Genomic DNA, 17,800 nt, shown 5'->3' with positions numbered 1-17,800 from the left:
CTCGCCTGGCTTTGAGGGAGACGGGCCGCAGCTTCCTTTACTCTGAAGAACCCAGTGCCAAGGCACAGCCCTTCCCTCCCCCTCCCAGATCCACCTCGGAGGGCACTGCCTGCTTCTCAGCTTCCCAAGCCCCCGGCAGGACAAGGGCAGGATCAGAGGCAGCAAGGAGGCCGGGCAAGGCGGAGCAGGGAAGTCTCTCCTCCGGTCTCCTCTGTTTTCAGATGCTTTGTTTGAAAGCGGATGGTTTTTCTAGGGAAAAGGAGCTAAAGCCCAGGTTTGAAAGCACAAGCGCCTGGGCTCCGAAACCAGAGGGGCCAGTTTGAATTTCATGTTACCAGCCATGTTACCAGGGGCTGCCTGACAGCAATCAGCCCTGCGCTAGCCCCACAGGGAGCAATGTCAGCCTCTCGTACCGTGGCTATACGGCTCGCAGCGACACCTTTAACTGGACCCCACTGCCTGCTGCGTGGACTGTGTGCAAGTTACAGCAGCCCCTGAATTACAGCTCACGAGCCCTGGGCTCCCGACAGTTCAGAGCGCCGAGGGGCCTTTCTGTTGCATGCTGAACAGGAGGGATTTCAACGTGTCAGCAAGCAGGCGCTGAGGGACAGAGGAGGGAAGCCCAGCCATGGCCTGCAGGGCAACGGGGCAGGGCTGGGAAAGGGACGGGGTTCCTGGGATCTCTGTCAGGCAGCAGGAGTTAGAGCCGTTCCCAGCATCCATGTCTGCCTGCAGGCTCTGCCCCTGGTGGGCTTCCACTTCCAGAAGGTGGGGAAGAAGCCGGAGCTGACCCTCGTGTGGGAGGAGGAGACCCCCAAGCAGGAAGCTGCCCGCCAGGTAACACCAGCTCCGGGCCAGGCTTTGGGGTGGGGTGGAGCCAAGTTGCCCAGATGACTCGGCTGCAGACTCCGTGTCCACGCGGGCGCCTCTGGGGCGTTCAGCAGCAGGTGGCAGGGGGCTCTGGATGCGATCCCCACACCCCCCTGCTGTCACGCTCTGGGAAGGGCCAGATCGGACCCCGGTGTCGTAGCCTGTGGGGAACCGCTGCTGCTGCTGAGACTTACAGCTCGCTCCAGCCTCAAACTCCCCTGGCATAGAGAGCGGGGCTGGGTGAGGCCAGTCTGCTACTGCGTGGAGCCACCCTGGCACTAGCGTCCAGAGCAGCCGGGCTCCTCCCGTGGCTGCGCACCACGTCCCTAAGGATTTGCTAGCGTAGACCCAGCCCAGCGCTGTGGAAAGCGTGATGAGCCTGTGCTGGGAGCCATGCTCCCTCTGGCACCGCACTTCTACCTCTGAGCTCGGCCCCTGCAGCCACCCCAGGTGATTCCTCTTTTGCATGGGAGCTGGTGTCACTTAAGTGCCTGCAGTGTGAAAAATGGCTGCCTGGCAGGAGCCAGGCCCAGGGCTGGGGATGATCCCTTCTGCTAAGCAAACATTTGTGAGGGATCTTCCACGCCTCCTAAGAAAACACTGGGGCCCTGGGCCAGGCCAGGTCAGGGCACACAGCGCACTTCCCTTCCCTGCCGGCCCATCCCTGAGCCAATAAACCTCTCACCCTGCAAACGGCCATCACCCAGCCAGCGCTGTGCTGAACCAGCAAGAAGCACTGTCACCTTGACATGCAGCTCTGGCCTCCTTGTGCCCTGGAGTGAGCCGCCCAGCCCCGGCAGCGCCAGCCTCCTCCGCCACGCAGGAAGGGGCCCCACGCACTGCTGTGGTGCTTGGCACCTGCCCAGGTTTGCCTGAACCCAGCCAAAGGGGGGAATGTCTGTGAAGGTGGTTTGCAGGCTGCCTGAAATGGGCAGAGGTTGGGCAGCTGCTGCAGCGTGCTATCCCTGCCTTTGCCCTGGCATGGGGGATGTACAGCTCCACCCGGCATCAGGCGGACCCAAGAGGCCACCCTAGTGCCCAGCATGTAGGCTTTTGCCCTCCGTGCACCATGTCTCTGCCATCACTAGGTGCTGCCTTTCCCTACAGGCTGGTGCCATTTCCCTGAGTCCAGAGGAGACCTGGCCACATCCCCACAGCTCCTCTGGAGCAGCAGCGGGGCTGGCAGGGCAGGTTTCAGCCCAGTCGCTGCACCTGTGTACACAGCAGCCAGAGGACAGCACAGGGAAAGCTCCTCCTAGCTGCTGGGATGGAGCAGGTGCCACAGAGAGGGCACTGCAGGGGCACATCCATGACAGCGTGCCTGTCTTGGAGGGCTTGGCATCCCACCAGCGCTGGGGTGGAAGAGAATGGGGCGGGATGAGATCTGAGAGAGACTTGAGGCCTCGAGTCCCTGATGCTGCGAGCCAGAGGCTGCTTTAGGTTTCACTGGAGCCTTCAGTCCATGTCTTTCATCCCAGTGCTTCCAGGACCAGTGGGACTGGGGCAGCTGCTGGGGTGCTGCAGTCTACCTAGGGGCACAGTGTCATGGTGAGGAAGGCTCAGGTCCTGCAGGCACTCCAGACCCCCACATCTAGTGGGACCAGAGTGGAGGCTGGCCACAGCAAGCCCTATACCAGGCGGTGCTGGCCCGATCTGGTCTACTGCGTCAGGGCCCAGGACTTCCCCGGGGGTAGATCACTGCGGGCGCTGAAATCATGGGGCTGGATGCAACCGTGCAGATTTCCAGCAGCTGAGGAATCACTCTAGCTGCTCGCTGGCTTTGCCCACGCACGGGACGGCGCTCCCGCCCGCCAGGCTTTGCCTTCCTCCAGCCTGTGCCTGGAGCAGATGAGGAGCAGGGATTCAGGTCCCGGTCACACGGAGGGCTGTGTGGATCGGCACAGTTCTACTTGCGTGCCTGGGGAGCAGGATCGGGCGTTGCAGGTCCTGCCTGGGGTCATCGGTTCTTTGGCATGTGTCTGCGGCTGATGTGCAGAAAGTTTCCGGGTGGAGAGTCCCTTCTCGGGGCAGGGAGATGGCTGTAAATGCCGGGAGTGCCTTCAGGAGCCTCTTTGTTCGCTGCTGACCTTCGGCCTGAGCTCCCTGAGTAAGCAGCTTTCCCTCTCCCAAGCCATTCTGCTGCGGAGAAGCAGCCCCTGCCTGCCCCAGAGCTGCCCCCAACGGCGCTGGCGCTGGCGTTGGGAGAGGGAGGGTCTGAGCTGCCCAGGACCTGGGCACAGCGAGAGAGCGATGCCCCTGCCAGCTGGAGAGGGAGCGTGCGTTGAGCTGCGCGCACCCCCGCAGAGCTGCCTCTCCCCATTAAAGACGAGCTCTCCCCCACAAGGCCCCGGCTTGGGGCAGCCTGGCAGCGGTCTCTCCCGTGGGGAAGCTTCCAGCCCTCAGTGAACCACCTCACCCCAGCTTCTCTCTCCTTCCCCGAGGTGATCGCCCTCTTCACGCTGGTCGACGTGGTGCTCAGAGCCGACAACGCCCCCCTGAAGTACAGCGCCGTGCTCAGGAGACCAGGCCCGGAGAGGGAGTGAGAGCAGACGGCTCTGGCACCTCCCACCCACCCCGCCATGCCCTTCGTGCCCAGGCTGCCTTCCCATGCAGGGGGGCCGGAGGGGCCCTTCTTTTAACCAAGGCTATTTTATTTCCAGTTCGGATTTTAACCCGAGCAGCGGGGCTCAGTGGCCCTGTCCCTTCGGAGCTGCCGGGCACGTACTCTGTTTCTATTCTTTGGGGGGTTTTTAGCTTTCTTTGTTTCTTTTAACTGCAACCGGCTGCTCCTTCCTCATGCCCTGACGCATCGGGGCCGGGGCCTGGCGTTCCCTCAGGAGCACCAGCCAGGCTCTTGCCCCCTCGTGCTTTTGTGATGTGGCGTGGCGTTCCTGGGTGGACGGGGCGGTGGCTGGGGGGAGCCAGGGCATTTCCTGCTGACTCCTGCACTGCACAATAAAATCCAGTCTGCCCTGGTGCGTGGGGTTTTCTTGGTCTCCTCCAGCTCCCAAGTCCGGGAACCCTTTGCAGCCCCCGTGTGCTGCCCGGCACGTGGGATCTTGCCGCGTTGTCATGCATCCAGTCTGCAGAGGTCGGTCATCCTGGGGGGTTGCCTCCAATCCCCCTCCTCAACCCCTCCGTGCGGCAGGGACAGGGGGCACGGCACCTGCTGCAACCGCCTCCAGTGCAGAGCGGTGCCGGTGTCTGCAGGCAGCTTCCAGCTGCAGCTCCCCGGGCCCAGCCGTGCTGCCGGGTGCTTCGTGCCAGAGGCAGAGGGGCTTTCCTGGCACATGCCATCACCCTTGGGAGGACGTGGTGATTTGGGCATCTCCAGCTGAGTGCTCCCCTTGCCCAGCTGACACGAGGGAAATGCAACCGCCTTCCCCCTCGCTGCCAGTTGCCCAACAGTGGTGGCACCGGCCTCTTTCCCCTGTGGAGATGGAGGCAGTTTCTCGATGCCTCCACATCAGGGTGAAAAGCTGCCCCACTCCCGAGCTGAATTCCCATAGCCCCAGGGATGCCCCCAAGGGCCAGGTGCTGCCCTGCCAGCCCAGCCGGCCGCTCCCAACATGCGGGGTCCCACGAGCAAGGCTTGTCCCTGGGGACACGACGGTGCTGCTCCAGCGTGAGCGCCGGAGCTTCGCTTCCCCGATCCAGGTAGGGCCGCCAAGGGCTGTCCTCTACCGCCCGGAGCGGGTAAGCAGAGGCTCGCGCCGCCAGGGAGCTGGAGGAAGGATCCCTCTCGCGTTCCCCATCTCCCGCCCGCTTTCAGGGGCCCGGGGCCATACAGAGACAGCCCCTTTCCTCCTCCCCAGCAGCTTGTCCTGGCCCTTGCTACCGGTTTGTTCTTCCCAGCGTTATTTACTGCTGAGCCAGACAACCCGCGGCCCCAGGGGAGCAGCCGCCTGCTTTGTTTTATTTACAGCTGTTCGGGGGTTTTTTACAGTGAGTTGTAGCAAAGCTTTTTTAAAGGCCAGCACCGCTTGTGGCCTTCCACAGTCACCTCTCAGCCGTGCGCCATGTCAAGAAACGAGGGGTTGTGGGTGAGATGAGGGGAGAGAAGCCACCGGGGTATGTGGGAAGGAGCCAGGCCGCTGAGGTGCCTGTGCAAAGCGACGGACGTGCCCGGCGGGGTAATCGATCCTCCGAAATGCTCTTCCCGCCGGCGTGGGAGCAATAACAGACGGCCGAGGCTGCTAAGGCCCCCCTGCCGGGCTGGGAATGCTCCAGTGGGCTTTCTGCCGTAACGCGCTGTAAAACCAACAGAGCTGAGAGTGCGGAGGTGGGACGCAATAAACCCTGATGGAGAGAGCGAGCGGCGGCCCCCAAGCGTATCCGAGCAGCCCCAGCCATCGCTCTGCCGCGCCGCTGCAGGCGTGGGGGCCAGCCGCGCGTCGGGAGAGCAGGTGAGCAAAAGCCACGTGCTCCCTCAGGCTCGTTTCCAGTGTGAAAGCTGGTGGCAGCCTGTGTGAATCTGCCTCGGGGCCCGCGTGAGCCAGGGCACGTGGCGCAGCAAGGAGCTGGTCAGTCGAGCCCGGCCCACGTGTGGCATGAGCTGCCCGCGAGCGGTTGGGGCTGCTCCTGGTTCCAGCCACAGGGTCCAGGCGTCCGGCCATGCATGCGTCCTCTTCCCAGTACAGCTAAAAGTGCCCCACGCCACGTGGTTTGCAGCATGCACCGTGTCCACGTGGCTCTGGGCCCGTATGAGACGCTCTTCTAGGAAGAGATCCCAGCATTCACTGTTGTGCCTGGCGGTGCTGTGCGTTTCATAGTTTCATAGTTACTAGGACCTGAGCGGATCATCTAGTCCGACCCCCTGCCACGGCAGGAAAGAGTACTGGGGTCAAATGACCCCAGCTAGATGTTCATCTAACCTCCTCTTAAACACCCCCAGGGTAGGAGCCTGCACCACCTCTCTTGGAAGTTGGTTCCAGACCCTAGCCGCCCTGACCGTGACATCGCGCCTCCTGATGTCTAGTCTGGATCTCCCCTCTGGCAGCTTGTGTCCATTATTCCTGGTCACTCCTGGCGGTGCTCGGGGGAACAGGGACTCCCCCAATGCCTGCTGATCCCCCCTGACTAGTTTGTAACAGGCCACTAGATCCCCCTCAGCCTTCTCTTGTGGAGGCTGAACAGGTTCAGGTCCCGTCGCTTCTCCTCGTAGGGCCTGCCCTGCTGCCCCCGACCATGCGAGTGGCCTCCTCTGGACCCTCTCCATGCTGTCCACATCCCTCCTGAAGTGCGGTGCCCAGAACTGGACGCAGTACTCCAGCTGCGGCCTGACCAGTGCTGCACAGAGGGGGAGGATCACCTCCCTGGACCTGCTCGAGATGCATCTGTGGATGCAGGACAAGGTGTGGTTGGCCTTCCTGACTGCCCCCCCACACTGCCGGCCCATGTTCATCTTGGAGTCAATTATGACTCCAAGATCCTTTTCCGCCTCCATCTGACAAGAGGGGAGTTCCCCAACTTGTAGGTATGGTGCCGGTTGTTCCTCCCGAGGTGCAGCACCTTGCACTTGTCTGTGTTGAATCCCATCCTATTCACATCCACCCACCCTTGTAGCCTGTCTAGGTCTGATTGAAGCCTGATGCTACCTTCTAGCATGCCTACGTCCCCCCACATCTTAGTGTCATCAGCAAATTTAAACAGGGTGCTTTTCACCCCCTCGTCCAAATCACTGATGAAGATGTTGAACAGTGTGAGCCCGAGGACCGAGCCCTGGGGGACCCCACTGCCCACGTCCCTCCAGGTTGAAAATGACCCATCCACCACCACTCTCTGGGTGCGGCCCTCCGGCCAGTTGGCGACCCGTTTTACTGTGTGGGTGTCTACACCACAGTCCCCCAGTTTCTTAACGAGAACGGGGTGAGAGACAGTGTCGAAGGCCTTCCGGAAGTCCAGGAAGACGATGTCCACTGCTACCCCTGCATCTAATGATCTGGTGATCTGATCGTAAAAGGCCCCCAGGTTGGTCTGACAGGACCTGCCACTGATGAACCCGTGTTGGGTGCCCCTAAGCATGCAGTCCCCTGCTGGCCCCTCCTGGGTGTGTGCCAACATAATTTTCTCGAACAGCTTGCCTAGGATCGAGGTAAGACTAACAGGCCTATAGTTTCCTGGGTCCTCCTTCCTCCTTTTTTTGGAGTTGGGGACCACGTTGGCCCTCTTCCAGTCCTCCAGTACCTCACCAGAGCACCACGAGTGCTCATACAGCCGTGCCGGGGGACTTGCAATGACCTCGGCCAGTTCCTTTAGAACTCTAGGGTGGAGATCATCCAGGCCGGCTGACTTGAATAGGTCCAGCCCCTCCAGAAGCTCCCTAACTAAATCCTCGCTAACCCGTGGCCCAGGTGTGCCTCGCCCGGGGCCCGAGGGGGGCCCAGCAGGGAGGTGGCTGTTCTGGTCCCTACTTAGGAAGATGGAGGCAAAGAAATCGTTAAACATGTTAGCTTTGCCATCCAGTGTTTAGGGATGTTTCTTGTGCGTTGTGGGACCCTGGCTGGTGTTCTGGGCCAAATGAGCCTCTTGTGCTATGCCGTAAATCCCCATGTCCGGGACCCTTTGCCACTGAGTTACGCCTCCGCACCCCGGATTGTACTCCGTGATAAGGAGTGGACGCAGCCGGCTGCCGCTGTGACCGCTGGCTGGGCTGGGGGTGAGGACGAACTTGGCCTCCTTGTTTGTCAAGGGGCACCTTGGCCCCGGGCTCACGTGGCTTACTCCAGAGCCGGGCTGGGCATCGTGTTTGCTCCACTCTTCCCTCCTCGTGAAGTCAGAGCTCCCGGGAGTGAGCGTGCTGTGTCTGCGCGCTGGTGTCGTGTCTGTACAGTGCCTAGCACGGTGCCAGTCTGGCGGTGGGTAGGAGCTGGGGTCTGGCGTGGCCTGTGGCTCCCCCACACAACAGCAGTGGCGTGGGGCCTGCTTGGCTGCGCTGCTGGTGGAGGACCCGTGCCCACGCTGCCCGCATCCCTGCCTTGAGCGACACGCCTGGCTGCAACCAGCCGGTCCGTACAACCCGCCACGCTTCACGGCGTGGCCTCTTTCATCCGATCACACAGCTAATGGGCAGGGAAGGACCCAAGCCGACAAGGACGTGACCTGCCCTCTCCCACGCCGGGGGGATCACAGCGTTCCCAGGGCCCTGCCTGCAGGGAGGCAGCGTGGGCACGAGCTGCAGACCGCGCGAGAGCCGTGGGTGCCTCCGGTCTCTCCTTGGGAGCCTCCAGGTATTTCGCTTTGCCCGTTTCCTCCAAGCGCTCGGGAAGCTGCTCCTACCGCGCTGCGCCCTGGCCGTGGCCCTGGCCCCGGGGACTGCGCCCTGCAGGGGAGGCCGTGCCCCCTTCAGTCGCCTTCCCTGACGTGCTCTCCCGCCTGTCTCAAGGTTGTCTCCCTCTTCCCCTAGGGAAACAAGTCGGAGCAAGGCTGCTCCAGGTCCTCAGCACCAGCTGCCTCGACGTAGCATCTGCAGTAATAACGCTGTGCCCTTCTCTCCTGCCCCAGCCCGTGGCCACGCAGACACGAAAGAAACGTGTCAGGGTGTTTGCAAGCCGTCCTCTGGGGCACCGGGTGCTGCTGGGGATGGGGACCGGGCTGTGCCAGAGTCCAGTGCTGCAGGTATCCTGTATCTGGACTTCAGCAAGGCTTTGGACAAGACCTCCTAAACAACGTGGAGAAATGTGGGCTGGATAAAACTGCTACAAGGCGCCTAGACAGGTTTCATAGATTTCATAGACATTCGGGCTGGAAGGGACCTCGGAGGATCATCGAGTCCAGCCCCCTGCCCCAGGGGCAGCAAGTCAGCTGGGGTCATAGGATCCCAGCAAGATAAACGTCCAGTTTGATAGCTGGCCCCATAGCCGCGAGCCAGGGGTAATCACTAATGAGTCCGTGGCAGGATGGCAGGAGGTATCGAGTGAAGTCCCCCACGTGTCTGTCCTGGGCCTGGTGCCGTTCGACGTGTTTATTAACGATTTGGATGCGGGCATGGAAAGCTGCTTGAGCAAGTTGGTGGACAACAAGAAACTGGGAAGGACTGTGAACCTGCTGGGGGATGCGGGTGCAATTCAGGAGGATCTCAACAGCCTGGAAAGCTGAGCTGGAGCTGGCGAGATGAAGTTCAACGCAAGGGAGGAACCTTGGGAGGAAGAATCAACACGGGCAGGATGGTGTGAAGTTAGAGACGGGCAACAAAGATGATCAACGGCTTGGAAAGCGAGTCATAGGAGAAGAGCCTGAAGGAGCTGGGCACATTCAGCTTGCAGAAAAGGCTTGAGAGAGGACATGACAGTGGTCTTCACATACTCCAAGGGCTGCCACGAAGAAGAGGGAAAGCACCTCTGCTCTTTTTCTGCAGAGGAGATTGTGAACCGTTGGCTCGACGTTGCCACAAAGTAAGTCTTGATTGGATATCCTGAAAAACTTCTTCACTGTTGGAGCAGGAAAGCGGTGGCATAGATGCCTGGGGAAGCTGTGGGCTCTCCATCGCTGGAGGGGTTCAAGAAAAATTGGCCAGCCACTGAAGTAGGCATAGCGATGCCTATTTTCTACCCTGGGTATTTCCCGGGTGTCTGGGTTTTGCCGGTTGCTCCCCTCTGCCCCCCCTTTTTTTTTGAGTTCAGGCGATGGTTGGCACAGGGCTGATCCTGCCGCGGGCGGCGCTTGCACCGGAGGTGACCTGGAGCTCCCTTCTAGGACGCCGAGCTCTGGCATCCCTGCCAGCCTGACCTCTCGGAGACGTGCAGCTCCCGTCTGCACTGGGATCCAGGCACCGTTTGCTCCCGTCTGCGCTGAAACTCCTGCAGCTCGGCGCGTTCGGCTTTCCGCAGCAGCGGGGTGAAGCCCAGTGTATTTCCCCCGCGGCCCCTGGCTGCAGAGTCGCGTCGCTAGTCCGAACCGAGGGGGCAGATGGCGATTTGGCCCTGTAGCGCAGAGGCAAGGGCTGAAACTTAGCTCCCAAGTCTCTCCCCACCATAAGGCCCCCGGGTGAGCTGATGAGTTACAGAGCTCACCCCCTTATCAGCCGGGCCAAGCCCTTTATTGCCTCTCTCGGTGGGTGGTTGATCCGTAGCCAGGTCGCTCCGGGCAGTACCTGCCGTCCCTCGCATCCCACTTGGCTCTGCTCCCCCGTGTCCACACAAGCATTTGTTCCTGGGGGAGAGCGGGGGCAGGGGGGTGGCATCTCTCGTTCAGGCTGCGATCCAGTGTTAGTAAAGCCGAGGATGCTGCGGCCTCCAAGGTGAGGCCGAGTGGGAGGGAGAGGCACGTCGCACGGGGAATTGGCCGGAGCCCTTTCTAGAGCAAGGGATGACTCAGTGCAAAGCTATGAGCCGTGCAATCTTGGGAGCCCAGCATGGGGTACGTCCAGCCCTGGCTGGTGCCGTTTCTTTGAATGTTATCAGCGACTCCTCACCTCTGCAGCAGGACTTCAGCCCTCGGACACATTTGGCAACATGCCTCCAGGTCCAAAGGTGAGAGGAAGAGCCCTTAAAAGAGCCGGCCCCCGTTCTTTCGGACAGAGACGGTGAGAGGCAGTGTCCAGCCCGGGATCCCCAGCCCAGCTGCAAAATGCAACATCTGGGGAGCCTGTGGACTTGGTCCTGCGTCTGCTTTGCCATCCACCTGGCCGCTGCGGCTGCATCCATAGGTGAGGAACAAAACTTTTGGCCTGGGAAGAAGCCTGCCACCTACCGCCACTCGCCTTTTCCATGGGAAACGCATCTCCTGGTCTGTCAGAGGCCTCGGGAGTTGTACCAGCTTGGCGCTGTATGTGGCTGCCCTTAAAGGAGGCATCAAACACTGGGGAAGGCTTTAACTAGAGAACGGGGGGCTGGAAATGGGGTCCCTGCTAGGGACCGTGCTGCCCCCAACCACACGCAGCGGCAGGGCCTTACCCATCCCGTGCTGGTGGCTTGGCGATAAGTGACCCGACGCCAGCATTAAAGCAGACTGCCGGCCCTTGTCTCTTAGGACGGTGGTCGCTAGCGGGTGGGAGAAGACCTCTGGAAAGCCAGAGCGAGCAGGGTTGGGGGCTGGCTGCAGCCGCTGCTCACCTGCCCTGCTGGGAGGCGTGCGTTGTACGCGTGGGTCGACACGGAGCCGTGGTAGCGATAGGGCTGACTTGAGAAACACCATTCACGCCAAGCCGTCCTGGCCATTGCCTAGCCCCTGAGGGCACACAGAAAAGACTGAACCAAGATTTCGGGGGCGTGTATAGCCAGCATGGCCACGCGTGCACTTTCCATGCAGGGCCCGGGTGCGTGCTGTGTGCCAGGGGTTAATGAAGGATCAAGAGATGCTCTAAAAATGGTTATGAGATGGATGGAGAGGCCAGGGAGAAAACAGGCTGTTTATAACAGTGGTTTATAACCCCCTGCAGCAGCTTCTACTGACAGTCGTATAACACCGAGGGCTCTTATCGGAAACGTCTATTAATCACTTAGGGACCTTTGTAAATGGAGCTTTAATAGAAAGTGTGATTGAAAAAGAAACCGGCGGTCGCCCGGCGGGGTTATTTATGCCCTGCCTTTGCTGCCGGGGCCTCTCGCGGGCAGTAAAGCTGTCGGGGCCGTTTGCAGTGTTTCCCCCGGTGCGTTTTCACCTCCGGTTGGGGCTCAGGGCTGGGGGAAGCGAGGGAGATTTCCAGAACCAGGTAGTTTGTGACCTAGGGGTCAGCTCTGCCTTCCGGCTGCCCGCGAGCTGTGCCCTCGTGCACCGGCGTCGTGCCTCGCGCAGGAGGCTCTGGCAGGCCCGGCGGGGCAGGGACGTGCCGCGATCGCGTTAGGGGCTGCCTAGGAGGTGGAGGCGGCTGGCGATCAATCCTCGGCTTCCCAACATGGAGGTCCGACTCCGAGCTGCGTGGAAGTGGCCCGAGGGGGCCGCTTGAATTCACGGAGCGGCGAAACGCGTCCGCCTGCCGCGCGCTCGGCTCCTCTGGGCCGCGGGGGTCTGAGCTCGGTGGAGGTGGAAGCACAGTGTGGGGAAGGGGACCTTAGCTAGACCCGTCAGGGGCTGGGCCAGGTGGGAAACCTTCGCCGCGGGGGCACGACAGGACAGACTGCAGCAAGGGGCAGAGGCACGGGGGGCAGGCTCGACGGCCTGCCGCCAGCAGCGCAGCCCAGCCCCGCGCTTTCCCCGGGGGGCTCGCTGCGGAGACGGCCGCGCTAGGGGAGCGGGCGCTCCGGCTCCAGCCGGCTGCACGGCCCTGCCAAGAGCGAAAGGCAGAGCAGCAGCAGTTTCTGCAGGGCCTGCGCGAGGAGGGGGTGAAGCTGGGGCTGGAAGGCGGCTGCACGGCCCCAGGCCCCGGCTGCACGCGCGGACCCTCTGGCGCAGCAGCTCGGGGGGCTCCGGGGCCGGGCAGGGGCAGCCGCAGCGGGTGCCCGCGGGGCTGGGGGTTGCAGGGCACGGCCTGGCTCTGATGGTGCTGCTCGATGCTCGCGCTTGGCTGCTTTCCCCGGCCCCTGCTGGGGTCTCTGCAGAGGTCGGCCCCGGGCTGCCTGTCCCGGTGGGCCTGCCCCCAGACGGGCACCTGCCTGCGGCTGCGCGCCCACCCCCGGCACCCGGAGCTCTGCGCAGACGCGTCCATCCTGACCCGCCGCCTGCCCGGGCGGCGCCCCGTTGCTTCCAGAGGGCGAGACGGCCCCGGGCTACTGGAACCGGCGAGCCCAGAGGACGCTGGAGGCAGCCTTGGCCCTGACGCCCGTGACGCACCGCGCCAAGAACATCGTCCTCTTCATGGGCGACGGTGAGTTCAGCCCTCCCCACCCCCGGCACTGGCCCAGCACCATCGTGGCAGCCCTCGGGGACGGGGACAGGCAGCTCCCAGCATGCACTGGGCTGCACTCCCGCCAAGCCCTGTCCCCGCAGAGCCCATCCCTGTAGCGCGAAGCCGGGTCCTGCTCGGTCCCAGAGCCGCGTTTCACTGACAACAGCCCTGGGGAGGGGGCTAGGGGGGCTTGGGGGTATTAGCACCCAAGTTCGGCCCCTGGGCTGTTCCTCCAGCCACCTCCCTAACAGCCCCAGACAGACCCCTCCTCCACTTCTGCCTCGGTTTCCCCAGCAGTGACCTGGGCTGTGTTGTCCAGGGGGCCATCAGCATGAAGGGCCCCGTGCTCAGGCCGGGCACAGGGGCTCAGGGCAGAGAATCGAACCGTCCCGGCCTGGGGAGGGCTGGAGCTGGTGCCCCCACAATGTCTGCAGTAGCTCTGCCGGGACGCGCTCCGGGCCGAGCACTCCCTCCAATGGTGCCAGGCCGCAGGTCCTGCCGGGACGCCCTTGACAGGTCAGGCCACCAGATCTCCCTGCTCCAGTGTCCCTGGGAAGAGCCTGGATCCTGGCAGCTGGGAGCACGGGCGTCAGAGCTCAGCCGCGAGGCAGCATTAGGCCTCTGGAGCAGGGAAACTGAGGCACAAGGCGGGGCAGGAGCTGTTGTCTCTATCTGGATATTAATAATACTAGGCCTGGGCGTCGGGGGAGAGCTCTCTGGGCAGCAAGCAGTACAGGGGCTCTGACACCGGGGAGCGGGGTCGATGCGGGCCGTGGGGCACACGCTGCCCCTCTGCTTTGGGGGCGGGGGTAGGGTCTCCCTCAGCCGTGCCCTGACCCAGGAGCAGCAAGACTGACCGTGGGCGGGGGTCCGGGTGGGGGCACTGACCTGTCCGTGCTGGGCAGCTCGGAGGGGCTGACGTGAGCCGGGGCGGTGCCTGCAGGGATGGGCATCTCCACCATCACGGCCGCCCGCATCTACAAGGGGCAGCTGGAGGGCGGGCCCGGCGAGGACGGCTTGCTGGCCATGGAGACCTTCCCCTACCTGGCTCTGTCCAAGGTGAGTGCCCGGGCGCGGGGACCAGGCTGGCTGCAGAGCCCCCGGGTGCTGGGGACAGGGATGAGCTCCCTGGTGCCCCGGGCCCTGGCCCCATTGCCCAGCCCTGCGAGGAGAGCCCCAGAGACGGGCACCCCGTCCCCTTCCCAGCCTCCCCACCCTGGCTCACGGGAGCCCTCATGTCCCGGCAGACATACTCCGTCGACCGGCAGGTGCCCGACAGCGCCAGCACAGGCACCGCCTACCTGTGCGGGGTGAAGGCCAACGCCAAGACCCTGGGGGTGAGCGCCGCGGCCCAGCACGGCAAGTGCAGCACCACCTTCGGCAACGAGGTGGACTCCGTGCTGCACCGGGCCAGGCGAGCAGGTAAGAGCGGGCTGGGGCTGGGGCTGGGGCCAGGCCGTGGCTCGTGGGCTCCGCCCTGCCAGCCAGGGCAGCACAGGACAGCAGACGCGCCTGCCTCTCGGCCAGCCCAGCTCTCTGGATCTCAGGACCCCGCCTGGGCTGGCCCCTGCCTATAGACTGCCCCTAATTGTCGGCCCAGGGGTGGGGTGGCACCAGCCGTGGAGGCTGGTGCGTGGCTGTCTCGCCCAGGCGGGGTCTCAGGAAGGGAAAAGCCCCCCTGTCGACCCCCTTGTCCTCTCTGCCCGTGGACTCAGTGGTGTCTGTCGCCCTCCCTGCGTCACAGGCAAATCCGTGGGCATTGTGACTAGCACCCGTGTGCAACACGCCTCGCCCGCGGCTGCCTACGCCCACACAGTCAGCCGGACCTGGTACAGCGATGCCAGCCTGCCCAAGGAGGCCGCGCGGCAGGGCTGCCGGGACATTGCCTACCAGCTGGTGCACAACACAGACATCAATGTGAGTGGCCGGGGGGCAGGCGGCTGCAAAAGGGGTTGCTGGAGGCATGCTGGAGCAGGTCCCTGTGCCCCTAGCGAGGCAGTGGCACGTGCCAGGGCCCAGGGCTGGGGAGAGGGAGATCTGCTGCCTCCAGGCAGCTTGTCATCATCGTGTGCCGGCTCACGGCCATGCCAGGCTGTGGCCCCGGCACCGCTCCGTGGTGGGGTGTCTGAAGGGGCTGGGCTCCCCGTGTCCGGTTGGCAGGTGATTCTCGGTGGTGGGCGGATGTACATGGTGCCCAGGGGGACACCAGACCCCGAGTACCCGCAGGACCCGAAGCAGAACGGGGCGAGGAAGGACGGGGTCCACCTGATCCAGACGTGGCTCAGCACCAGGAAGGTACTGCCCGCAGCGTTGGCGGAGAACGGGGGCGAGGGCAGCCTCCTGGGAAGGGTCTGTCTTGCTCTACAGGAGGGAGGCAGCGTGCACATTTTACACCTGTGCACGTAAACATGCGTGGAACACGCCACATTTGTGACACGCGTGATGCAATGCTACTGGACCTGTTGGTGTGTATGTTGTATGTGAATGTGGGGCTCACACGTGTGGCCCCATGATGTGTGGGGATGTATTCAGCATGGGGGGGTGAAACCTATGGGCACTCAGTTCCCAGAGCCCCTCCTGTCCTTGCTCCCAGGGGGCCAGGTACATCTGGGATAAGAAGGGCCTGGACTCCGTTGATGAGACCTCCACTGACTACCTCATGGGTAAGAGCGGGACCCAGACCAGGCCACAAGTCCCACTTGTGGCCACCTGCCTCTGCCATTGGTGGAAGAGGCAGGTGGTCCCGCCCCACCCTCCCACGTGCTCCTTTAGACATGGTGCCTCTGCTAGCAGGGGCAAGATCCCTCAACTGGGCTGAGACTCCCTCCTGCCCGCAGCCCTGCTGCCGGGAGGCTGAGGTGCAAGTCCCAGGTGCCCGCAGGAGACCAGCTCTGCACAAATCCCCTTGCCACGCGCCACCTGCCTGCCGGTGTCCTGCCTATGGCCTCTGCATGGGCACCGAACCTCCTGGGGGCCTGGCTGGGTTTCCTCTGACCCCTATGCACCCCGTGGCACCCCGGCCCTGCTGTCAATACGGTGGGCAACAAGCAGTAGCAGTGCCCAAGCCCAGAGTGCCCCATCTGACGCATTGTGAAATCAGGCCCCTGCCGCTGTCCCCGCAGGCCTCTTTGAGCCCAAGGACATGAAGTATGAGCTGAACCGCAACACGTCCACAGACCCCTCCCTCGTGGAGATGACGGAGAAGGCCATCCGCATCCTGCGCCGCAACCCCCACGGCTTCTTCCTCTTCGTGGAAGATGAGTAGAGGCTAGAGCTCAGCCCATCCCCAGAGGGCCAGGGAGGGGCACAGGGGGCAAAGCCGTGACAGGTGGATCACTCAGCACCTTTGGGTGGGAGGATGTATTGCAATGCACTGTGGGATAGCGGTGGGTGCAAAAGACGGTCCTGTGGCGGGTCCTCCATGACCTTTGACTCCAGGGGATGCCCCCACTGTGGTCCCAGCCCCATCCCCAAGCAAGGAGGCTACAAGGGGCGCAGGAGCTTCTCTGCTGCATGGGGGCAGGGCTGGTCCAAGGGGAAGCGAACGCCAAGGGCTTTATGGGCTATTGGTTCCCCCTGCACGAGGCAAGATCGACCACGGGCACCACAGCGGCAAGGCCAAGCAGGCCCTGACTGAAGCCATCATGCTGGACCAGGCGGTGGCCAAGGCTGCACAGCTGACCGACGCCACTGAGACCCTCACCGTAGTGACGGCTGACCACTCACACGTCTTCAGCTTTGGTGGCAACACGCCGCGTGGCAACAGGATGCTCGGTACCTGGGGCTAGGCTGTGGCTGGGCTGTGATGGACAGTGCCTGCGGGGATCTTACGGGGACAGCGACAGGTTGGGTGTGAAAACCAGGAATGGGGGCTCGGCACTCCTCGGAGCTCCTCCCTGGCACCAGAGGAGGGTTTGATGCCATCGCCTTGATGTGACAGGACTGGCACCCAAGAAGGCCAGGGACAAGCGGCCGTACACCAGCATCCTGTATGGCAACGGGCCCGGTTATGCCATCAAGAACGGGAGTCGCCCTGACATCAGCCTCACGGCCATCGGTAAAAACCGCAGAGCCTGTCCTGTCATTGCAGCACGGGTGGGAGCGCTGGGCTAGGGGAGGTGTGTGCCAGCCCCAGGGTGGATCATTTCTCCATGGGTCACGGAGAGGTCTGGCCCCCATCCCTGGGGCTCAGCTGGCACCTCTGTCGGGCACGGCACAGCACAGCCGGCGCAGCCAGGGCTGCATGCAGTGCGAGGGGACTCCCCAGGAAGGCCAGGCTGGTGGCAGGTCACAGCAACCAGAAGCCGCTGTGCTCAGCAGGCTTTGTGCTGGCCCTTGCAGGATGAGATGAGTTTGCCAGGTCTCTGCCCCATGCCCACACCCAGAGGGCATCTGTGATTGACCCTGCTCTGCCCCTGGCAAATGGGACATTGGGGCTCAGTGCTTTCGGTAGCCACTCAGCAAACAATGCCCCAGGGTGCTTTGCAGGCAGATATGCATGGACGGGTGGTGCTTATCTCCTGTTGTGCAGCGGGGGCAGGATTTTATCTGCGTGATTGCTGGGTACATGAGTCACCCGAGCCTGTGACTCGCTGTTCAGCTGGAGCTGGTGGCGCTGAGCTGTCTATAAGGTGCTCCAGTGACCAGCCAGCCGTGCCCCCCAGGCCCCAGCACTCACCGGCTGGCCTGGCGGGCTCTGGGGGTGCGCGAGTAGGGGGTGGCTGGGAACCGGGGTCGGTATTGAGAAGCCTCTCGCCCCCAGAGGACAAAGACTACCGGCAGCAGGCAGCCGTGCCCCTGGACTCTGAGACTCACGCCGGCGAAGACGTGGCCGTCATGGCCAAGGGCCCCATGGCCCACCTCTTCCACGGCATCCAGGAGCAGAACTACATCGCCCATGCCATGGCCTACGCGGGATGCCTCGAGCCCTACCACACAGGTCCCGAGTGCCTGGCGCCCAGAGGGAGATCCGGCAGCCCGGGTCTCTCCCCCTTCCTCCTGCCCAGCCTGCTCGCCCTGGCTGCAGCCTCCCGCCTGCTGGGGGTCTGAGAGCAGGTCCCGCCAGCCCCACCGGGACCTGGACCCTGGGTGGGACCAAGTGTCCTCAGGCCCTGCCATGTATATAATTTTGTAATAAAGCCCCTGCTGCCCCCAGGAAGGATCTGC

At 63.1% G+C, this 17,800-nt stretch overlaps 2 protein-coding genes across 3 annotated transcripts in view; both read left to right on the top strand.

Moving 5' to 3' along the window:
• Nucleotides 1-3,845, top strand: part of DIS3L2 (DIS3 like 3'-5' exoribonuclease 2) — a 225,168-nt gene extending 221,323 nt beyond the window's left edge. For both annotated transcript variants that reach the window (XM_090050664.1, XM_090050665.1), the window contains 2 exons: nt 736-837; nt 3,312-3,845. In XM_090050664.1, coding sequence (XP_089906790.1) covers nt 736-837; nt 3,312-3,413 — 204 coding nt within the window. In that variant the 3' untranslated portion in view covers nt 3,414-3,845. The remainder of the gene's footprint in view (nt 1-735; nt 838-3,311) is intronic.
• A 2,350-nt stretch (nt 3,846-6,195) lies between these two features.
• On the top strand, nt 6,196-17,780 carry LOC149863212 (alkaline phosphatase, germ cell type-like). Its single transcript, XM_090050666.1, has 10 exons — nt 6,196-12,613; nt 13,578-13,693; nt 13,882-14,056; nt 14,379-14,551; nt 14,795-14,929; nt 15,228-15,297; nt 15,757-15,891; nt 16,217-16,408; nt 16,575-16,691; nt 17,397-17,780. The coding sequence occupies exons 1-10, from the start codon at nt 12,604-12,606 to the stop codon at nt 17,681-17,683; spliced, it is 1,410 nt and encodes a 469-aa protein (XP_089906792.1). The 5' UTR covers nt 6,196-12,603; the 3' UTR covers nt 17,684-17,780.
• Nucleotides 17,781-17,800: the final 20 nt, after the last annotated feature.

Source organism: Crocodylus siamensis, chromosome 6 (assembly GCF_052110815.1).
Source record: "Crocodylus siamensis isolate JL-2025a chromosome 6, ASM5211081v1, whole genome shotgun sequence".
Classification (NCBI taxonomy): domain Eukaryota; kingdom Metazoa; phylum Chordata; order Crocodylia; family Crocodylidae; genus Crocodylus; species Crocodylus siamensis.
The sequence above is the reverse complement of the archived record's forward strand: the minus strand, read 5'-3'. Positions and strand labels throughout refer to the sequence as shown.